Source organism: Leptinotarsa decemlineata, unplaced genomic scaffold, assembly GCF_025532065.1.
Source record: "Leptinotarsa decemlineata unplaced genomic scaffold, Ldec_3_MD MMD2_P_RNA_scaffold_7, whole genome shotgun sequence".
NCBI classification, from domain to species: Eukaryota; Metazoa; Arthropoda; class Insecta; order Coleoptera; family Chrysomelidae; genus Leptinotarsa; species Leptinotarsa decemlineata.
In genome coordinates this window covers 3,867,101-3,877,213 of record NW_027412534.1, presented here as the reverse complement: position 1 = coordinate 3,877,213, position 10,113 = coordinate 3,867,101, and the positions used below count along the sequence as shown (strand labels likewise).

The 10,113-nt window shown below is 35.0% G+C and overlaps 1 protein-coding gene across 1 annotated transcript; it reads right to left on the bottom strand.

The window, feature by feature from the left end:
- Nucleotides 1–544: 544 nt before the first annotated feature.
- On the bottom strand, nt 545–8,192 carry LOC141480307 (uncharacterized). Its single transcript, XM_074170219.1, has 2 exons — nt 2,166–8,192; nt 545–816 (listed from the first exon to the last, which is right to left on the bottom strand). Exon 1 carries the CDS (start codon nt 4,572–4,574, stop codon nt 3,300–3,302), a length of 1,275 nt encoding a protein of 424 aa, XP_074026320.1. The 5' UTR covers nt 4,575–8,192; the 3' UTR covers nt 545–816; nt 2,166–3,299.
- Between the last annotated feature and the right edge of the window lie 1,921 nt (nt 8,193–10,113).

Here is a 10,113-nt window from a genome sequence, read left to right as displayed (position 1 = left end):
AGTATGTTAGCCGTTCCGCAACAGTAAGTTATGCCTATCTCATTATTAATATCTTATTATTATCATATATAATAATTTGTAAATATTCCCTGATGATTTATAAATAAAACTCAGCAAAGAATTTGCTGCTTACCCAAATAAATCATAGTTTTCTTAGACAAGAGAAGGGGGAGGACGCGTAACTACCCAATAAACACACGGATGTCCAGGGGATATACAGTGGATGTCCTTCACGGATATCTCGTATATCCATAAGATATCCGTTTCATGTCGGATGTTCGGAGGCCACTAAGTTGGACTTCTATAGGATATCCATCATGGACGTCCAATGGATACTCGATATGGATATCCACAGGATGTTTGGATGATACTGATTTGGACTTCCATAAGATATCCGTCATGAACGTCCAATTGATATTTGATATGGATATCCATAAGATGTTCGGATGATACTGACTTGGACTTCCATAGGATATTCGTCATATATATCCATAGAACGTTCATTAAGGAAGTCTGATATTTTCATAGAATAAAACAAAGCTCCTATTAATTAAAACTTGTATTTGTTAAAATAAATTTAAAACAAAATAATACTGGTCACTCTCAAAACAAATTAAAATATCAAAAAAACTCAACATATTCGGTAACTCATGACAAAAATAAAATGAAATCAACCTCTAATGCAAATATTTAAAAAAATATATTCATTTTTTATTTGTTTCTGAAGTATGGCGTTCTTCAGCTCTTCTTAGCCATTTTTTATTGTTTCCTCAGCTTCTTTGTTACTAGTTGCGAGATTATTTCTTTCTGATGCAGCTGCAAATGACATAAAATCATTAGTGACGGGAAATCAACTTTAATGTGTTGAGAAGGTAGGAGAAAGTGGAAAAACTCAAAGTTATCATTCTTTCTAAATTTCATATATCCTGTGTATAGGTTGAAAATTGACTTGGTTAAAAGTGAAGGCATTTTACTTGCCAATCATTTATTAAAGTAGTTTAGAGGAAGAATAAGAGGTAGACATATATCATTTTTCAACTTGAAAAAAGTTTAAAAAATCCAATCATTGCAAATTATACTCAGATTTCAATTCATGTCATTTTTTAAAACAACAGTTGTAAATGGAAAAAATGGAGAAATAATCAGGTTCACAGGCTAAAACTGGTTCGATTTGAAAATGAAAACTGAGAAAGTTATCTATCAATTTCTCAAAAACAACATGCCTATGTAACCTTGAGACTCTTGTGATTATCCCAAATAATGTTTTTGAGCCAACGATATCCGATAACCTTTTATACAAAGATACTGAAATATTTCATGCAAAACAAATCTACTTTGTTCAATTAGTAACAATAACAGTACCAGAAAAAAGATGACCTGGTCATGCTAGACCACAGTTATTCAACCAGACAAAAAAGTAAGTATATTTCACCCTTCATGAATGAATCAGTAGGTCAACAAGATTATCTCTTTCAAAGTCCAAAATCTTTTAAAATTTTACCAGGCATAATTAAAAATGAATCCTCTTTATTAAAAAAAAACTGGTGAAATAATTCATTCTCCAACAATCCAGAAAAAATATAATAGCCATAATTGAAAATTATTATTTGTGCCCGACATTGCCATAAAAAAAATATTGAAATAATTCTACTTTATTATTTTCGAAAAATTGCTCTCTTGCCATATACTTATGATACACTGTTTGGAACCTTTGGTGTATTAGTGAATATTACTAGAGTTTTTTCCCAACTCCAAATCGTTATTTTTAACTCCTCGACACGTGTCGAGGTGTTAGAAAAAACTCCATTAATACTTACTGTTGCCATATATTCATTCTTGAGTCTTTGTTTAAGTTTGGGTATGTATTTTGAACATTCCAATTTTAGATTATGCACACTCGTAATATTAATTTTGATTTTAATGGGTGACAATGTATACGTTCAGCTTATCCCTTCTTTACTTTTAAAACTTATTGATTTTATCACATAAAAGTTGCATATTGTTGCAACTTTCAATGATTACTCACAAATTGTTTCATGTTAGGTGAATTTAATTGTATTTCTGTGAATAAACATTATTATTATTAAAATCTTAGCAGCTATTTTATATTGAATGTTATATAATTTCTATATCATGATATCTACCAATTTACATTAATTTCTTACCGAGCAGAACTTCAGCTAATTTCAGTCCGCCAAATATTCTTTTCTTCTTTGCATCATACCAGCTGAATGTGTATTGTATGTGTATTTATGTACACACCATCCCTCAATATTAATTGCTATCTGACTGTTGAAATAGTTAGATGATCATATACATTGACACACCATATTCTGGAAAGAATAACATTACAACTCAAAAATGCAAGAATTTGGGTTGATGTTGCTATAGGAGAAATATAAAAATTGTGACATTATTTCTTCCAGGGTAGCATATACTACACGGACATTCAATTATTTTAAAAATAAAATAAATACAACAATAAAAATTAATTGGCGCTCCGGGGCGACTTCTTTGATTCCAGTGGCGCATTTGCTTTTTCAGCTGCAGGAAAACCCGAAAAAACCTGCAGCACCACATCATCTGAAGATCTTGATCTAACAATGTCCTCTCTCTCATAAAACAAAATGTAGGGTGTCTCCAGAAGCTCCAATAAATTCAATGCATCGCCAGAACACTTCGTGACACGACTATCGTCAAACTTAAACCAGTCCGTTTCTTCTTTGGCCAAAGCGTAATAATGACCAAATTCAACGCCAGAACCACAGTGAATAATGACTGCATGAATATTATAACAGTGGTCTGCTAGGTTGAAATGTTCATCTATTTCGAACCTTCTAAAGAGTTTCTTGCTTCCGTTAGAGGTTGAGTCTTGTTTGAAAATCATCAGTGTTATTATTAGATTGACTGGTGCCTCAGCTATACTTGTTTCCTTATAACAGCCAGTTAGTTTGGCGCATGTTTGACAATACAGTCGATCATCACCTGTTAAAAATTCAATTTTCAGATGATTTAACAATAAGCTTTGCACGGACTGGTAATTAGTCGTATTAGGAAAAGCTAGATGAAGTTCCAGAAATTCACATGAGTTTTCAGTACTTCTTGAACATTTACCACAAAGTAAACAAGTGAGGATTTTTCCAGCAAAAGATTTACAAACACAAGACGAGATATGTTGTACAGAATCATTCAGTCCAGAGCGGCTGGGAGTATTGATTTTGGTATTATTTTGCTCACGAAGATTATTCAACAAGAACCCCAAGAATTCGGAACAATCCTCTTGTTGTCCTAACGAGTATCTAGTGGACTTCAGACTCCAGGAAATCGGTTAGAGGGAAAGATGATACCTTCTTACGAAACTGCAGCTGCATGAACAGTTGTTTGAGTTTGATGAATAAGCAGGAAACATTCCCGTTCTCGTTCATCATTAAAACTTCGTTCTTGAAATTCTTCGTCATGAACAACACTTGTAAAATGCTATTCATGTAGCAAGTGTTTCCTAAATTATCCAATCCAATTTTCTTCTCTAGATTTTCAGGACAACTCTCTACTGATTCGTAAGGAAGAACACGTTTCACAGAATCTCCATAAGAACAATTTCTCAAACTGCGATCGATCCTTTCAAGTGAAAAAGGGTTTCGTAGAGGGATCGATTCGGCTCTTGCTTCAAGAAGCGCTTCCACTGAAATGGTACCAGTTCTACGAGGAATGCAACTCATTTTTTGGGGCCAAGAATGACCTGAGTCCACTGACCGCACTGAAAAAGAAGAAGGTGGATCAATCACTTGTGAATTACCCTTGATAGGAGACTGATAAATATCCACATATCTCGGCTTGTTTCGAAGAGGTTTCAGTTCCGTACTGAAATTAGGGCAATGCATGATCTCATCAAAATTATGTGAAGGAGGAATAGTTCCAAGTACTGAAGCAGCATTGCCACGTTGAATAGCAATACTAATTCTTTCTATCAAAAAAGAGGTAGAACGGTAATCTTTCGTTGCTTGGCCTATTCTCCTTCCGAGTTCATGAACGAATAACAGAGACTCCGGGCCATAAACACCAAAAGTTTCAACCGCTACTGGATGAAACAGATAGTTGTTTCCAAGATTTTGGTATTTTTTCCTTTTCAATTTCTCGCCAGACAATGCTGCAGTTCCAGCAGACTTGGAACTTTCGGCTAGATGGGAAGCCGCGACCGTGTCAACGCAAATAAAGTCCCATACCACAGGTTTACCGTATTTCCATGGTATGAGAGACATGTCATTTGGTCGTTTACCAATATCTCGACTGGTACCTAAGGGTTCCAGAATTGCAGGAACATCCGCTGACAACATAGCTCGTTTCAATATGTCGTTCACTTGGTGATGTCGAGATATACGCCCTGCACTTCTCCTGCAACTCAAACCATGTGTACCTTTCTCATCAACTATACTACCGCAAACACAAGTATGAGAAACACAAATAGATGAACCCATCCTAAGTCCTACTGCTATTCTGAAAGATTCATCGTCTAATAGTGTTCCAAGAGATGCAACAGGTAAAGCATTCAGCCAAGCACCCGATTCCTTGATCATTGCTGCTTTCAGACGAGCCTTATCGTATACACTTGTAGATTTCAGAAGTACATCAGTTATAACGTTCAGGAGAGGTCGGTCCCATACACTTTGTATTTTCTTTTTATCTGTAGGAGGAGCAATATTAGTTGCAGCATGCCAAAGTGATTCACCTTCAGAATAAAAAACGTCTTTGATATTGATAAATATGGAAAGAAGGATGGAATCGATAAGATCGGAAACACTATTGACTGATGACAGAAACGCTGGTAAAGCTAAGGAAGAAGCCGAACGTAGCCCTAATCCGCCAAGGTTTACAGGAAGAGTTGCTTGGAGCCATGAATCATTATTGAAATGATTGTAACATATTCCGTCGTGTGGCGGAGTAAATTATCAAATTTGTCAAGCTCTAACTGACTTGACCAAGTGGGGGAACATCTGAGGGCGTACATGAGTTTTGGAATCGCCAAACAATTTTTCAAAAGAAAAAATGCAACGTGTTTTGGAAGTTCATTCAATCTGGTGGTCAGCAATTTGAGTGATTCCCGTTTTTCTCGAAGATGTTCCGAAAGTGAATCTTTAGAGAGAGGAGCACCCAGAAGACTCCATTTAGACTTTTCCAAAATTCTTATGCCAGGAGCCAATTTCAAAATGGATTCGGAAATATTATTCGGAGTTGAAAGAGTAATCGACTCGCATTTTTCAAAATTTAGTTCAAGTCCAAGATGTTTTGAATAATTAATGATTTTTTCCAAATCCTTTGAAACATTATTTTCATCGCCAGCGATTGAGCCAACATCCAAATACCAACAATTAAATTCGGATGATAAGCTTCTAGTAAGTTCGTTGATGTTGCTACACGGAAAAATATTTTGTTTTACTTTTAAAAGTTTAGTTGAACCCTTAGAAATATTTTTCACATACCATTTTTATGAACAGTACAGCAACAACAAGTAGGTGATGCAATACCTGAAAACAAATGGAGTTTAATTAATTTTGCTGCAAGCAATTATGGGTAATAATTGGTTTCCTTTTACCAAAAATTGATTATTAGATAGATGAAACAAAAGAACCCATTTTAGCAAATGTGGTCTTTACCTGTTTGGCATAGTTTCCTATAATGTGATGTCGGTACAATTGTAACACGTGACATAATGTTAATTTGAATTTTTAGATTTCAATGCTTCCTCAAAAAATTAGAAAAACCAATAGAGGATCATACGACGAACTTATAAGAAAATCTGCTAATCGTGTTACAGAATAGAACATATCCATACGGCAAGCAGCGGAAGAATTTAACCTTTGCCACGTCACACTCTTTCGTTATGTTGAAAAGTTACGAGAAGGTGTCTGGTATTTGGCCGTTTAATGGGGATATTTCCAGAGATGATCAAATATGCGCCCTCTTCTGTCACTGATAAACTTCGGATGCCACAAAAAAACAGTGACCTATTCTAGGTCATAGCTCTAACCCTGAATATGGTTCGCCAGAAAGCCAGGAATTACATCGTACCACCTTAAGGGAGAAGAGCTTATCCAGCATCGCTGACGCCATTTTATGCTGATGTTGCTGAGTCGACCTGAAGAATGAATACCATTTATAAATTATATATATTATATATTTATATATTATATTATTTATAAATTAGTCAGTTGCTAGGTTTCATACCGTAAACATCTCTGTAATTTCGAATTTTCACAGTTTGTAATTAAAATACATTTTTAAAAAGTGACTTTGCGTGTACGTTGATATATTTGGCGCAGTCGTGGTAGGATTATCAGAATTGTTTCGAATCGTTCGAGCAATTTCCGTTTCTACGATTAACTGATTTTCGAACTGATATCAATATGGTGCATCGCTGTTTTGACTTTCTGTTTCGGAGTGGCTTCTCAACTACCAGAACACCCAGTCTATCGCAGACCCGCACACAGCCTGTCAAGGAGCGTATCATCGGAATTTGGGACCAACATAGCCCGAATTTGTAAGGAGCAACGGCCTGGAAAAGACAAAATCGCTTAGCCAGTCGTCGACCTTATAAAAGGATAAGTACGAAACGTCGCTTTCATACTTTTGTAAGTACAATTGTTCATGTCTTTTGACGATTTAATCAACAATCTTGAAAATTTGAATTTAAATTCGCCTTCAACTGACTCACATTTACTTTTAACTCCTAGTTCTAGCCAATCCACCCATACACATACAACCAATTCTATAAATTCACCTAATAATCAATCAATAATAATGAATCAATTCAGAGCAGAATACCTTAACTGCATTCCTGAATTTGATGGTAACCCTAATGACCTCACAATCCTTTCAGTTAGCGAATCAATTTTTAACTCAGTTCTACGACAATGCAAACCCCAATAATTTCCAGAATATTTTTTGGTAAAATCCATTATTTCCAAATTGAAGGGCAATGCCAAAACGTTAGTTAACATTCAAGGTGCGAAAGAATGGAAAGATTTGAAAGATATTCTTACTAGAAATTTTTCTGATCAACGAGATGAAGTTTGCCTCAATAGAGATCTTGTAATGCTGAGACAATCTAATAATGAAAATGCTCAAAGTTTTTACGATAGATGCCTCAATTGCTTTGTAGTTTTGTTAACGTTCATGAAACTACAGATGCCTCTAAAGAACTTAAAAGAAGTTTATACCAAAATTTAGCTCTCAAAACGTTTCTATCAGGGCTTAAAGAACCTTTAGGTACTACAATTAGATGCATGAAGCCTAATTCACTCAACGAAGCATTACAGTATGTCATACAAGAAGAAAATGTACATTATTTTCAAAATTTTTCTGATAAAAACAGTACAAAATCTAACCCAACTCAAAGAATGCATCAACCTCAAAGACCTACCAATATTTCTCAACAACCTATTCAAAGATATAATAATAACTTCAACTCGAACACTCCCAATAACTTTTTTCGTAAACAAATGAACTTTTCATCACAACCAGTTCAAATACAGCAAAGACCTAGAAGTCAACCACAGCAATATTTTACAAATGCACAAGTATTCAAACCAAAAAATTTCAGTGTATTTGAACCAAAAAATGAATCCCAACCAAGACCTACCTCAATGAGTACGTCTACAAGAAATACTCGAACTCAACCCAATTCAGTGAATATATCATCAAAAATCCCAATTCTGCACAACAGTCATATTTTCAAAATCGCGGACCAAGAAATTTTGTAAGCGAAGAATTATTCAATACTAAAACAAATGAGCTTGACCAACAAGTTGACACTGACTAACATAATCAATATATTGATACTGATAAGTACATTGATAGAGACCAATATAATGAATATGACGAATTTCAAGAAATTAACCCTGAATGTCGAATTCAAATGATCAATAATGAAGAACAAACAGAAAATAAAAATGTAAATTTTCATTAGGCGCCTCGGAAAAATTAAAAAACCCCTCAAATAATTTCATTCAACTCGTCAAACTCTAGTGAATTGTCATATATTGTTTTTCCAGAATACAATATTAAAATTTTGATTGACTCTGGTTCCACAAAGTCATTTATCGATCCTGAAATTGATTTCAAATGTTTCCCAATCTTGATAAGAAATGACCCATTTGTTGTGTCTACAATATTTCAGAAATCCTCACATAAATACAGTAAGTACAAGCATTCCAGCATCTAAAATATTCAATTTGCCAAAATCAATGAAATTAAAATTCTTTCTTTTCAAATTTCACAATATTTTTGATGGTCTCATTGGCCTGGATAAGTTGAAAATCTTACAAGCCAGCATAAATTTTGATAAGGGATATTTATTGACCCCATTCTCGAAAATTAAGCTTTTGTTTCATAAGACAAGCAATGAATTAAATCTGATTACGATAGCGTCTAGATCCGAACAAGTAATCAAAATAAAAACGTCTATCTCTGACGGCGAAATAATAATTCCACATTATAAAATTCATAACTGCGAAATCCCGCAATGTCTCACTATCGCAAAACAAGGATATGCGCTGACAACTATTTTAAACAATAACACTAGTCCAGTGACATTAGACTTTTCCAAACCATTAAATGTTGAAACTTTTGATAATTATGAAATGCAAAACATTGATTTGAATAATGTTAATGTATCAACTGACCACATACTAGACCTTACAAAAATTAGAACAAACCACCTTAATTCGGAAGAAAAAGCCAAAATCTTAGAAATTTGTAAAGAATTTTCGGACATTTTCTACCAAGAAAATACTCCCTTGACATTTACCAGCAAAATACGACACCATATACGTACGACTGATGACGTACCGGTGTACACAAAATCTTATCGATATCCTTTTATCCATAAAAAGGAGGTGGAAGCCCAAATTAAACAAATGCTTGATTCTAAGAGAGTAGTAGTGAGAGTCGTCATCGACTATCGTAAACTTAACGAAAAGACGATTGACGATAAATACCCTCTCCCTAATATTCTTGACTTACTCGATAAATTAGGAAAATGTCAGTACTTCACGACATTAGACCTAGCTAGCGGCTTCCACCAAATAGAGATGAAAGAAAAGGACATAGAGAAAACAGCTTTTAATACAGAAAACGTACATTACGAGTTCCTGAGGATGCCGTTTGGGCTGAAGAACGCACCAGCCACGTTCGAAAGGGTGATAGACAACATCCTAAGAGGCATACAAAACGAAAAATGTCTCGCCTACCTAGACGACATCATCGTTTTCTCAACCTGACTTCAGGAGCACATGGAAATACTTCGATGTGTATTCCAGAGACTAAGAGAATCGAATTTTAAGATTCAACTCGATAAGTCTGAATTTCTGAGAAAAGAAGTGGCCTATTTAGGACACATAATTACTCCCGTAGGTGTCAAACCCAATCCTGACAAAATAAATGCCATCAAAAACTTTCCATTACCCAAAACAGCAAAACAAATAAAAGCTTTCCTTGGACTGTTAGGTTACTACCGACGTTTTGTTCCTAATTTTGCGAAAGTTACAAAACCATTTACCAAATGTTTGAAAAAGGGTGCCAAAATTGAGCACAATGACGAATTTTTGACTTGTTTCGAAACCTGCAAAAATATTTTAATAAACGAACCAATACTCCGGTACCCTGACTTCACAAGAACGTTCAACCTGACAACAGACGCCTCAAATGTAGCTTTGGGAGCCGTCCTTTCGCAAGGCCCTATAGGAAAAGATCTACCGGTGGCCTCGCGTCATGAACCCTTAACGATTCTGAACAGAAATATTCAGTAATCGAATTGTTAGCCATCGTATGGGCAACAAAATACTTCAGACCATACCTGTACGGACGAAAATTCAATATTATCACTGATCACAAACCACTTCAGTGGTTATTTTCATTGAAAGATCCACATTCAAAATTGATGAGGTGGAGAATCAAGCTCGAAGAATACCAATTTTCGATAATTTATAAGAGGGGGAAATTAAATACAAACGCGGACGCACTTTCCCGTGTAGAAATTCATACAAAGAAAACCAGATCATTTTGGGACGAACTAGATGAAATAATAGTTGAATCCTCACGTCTGGGCAACCCAACCAC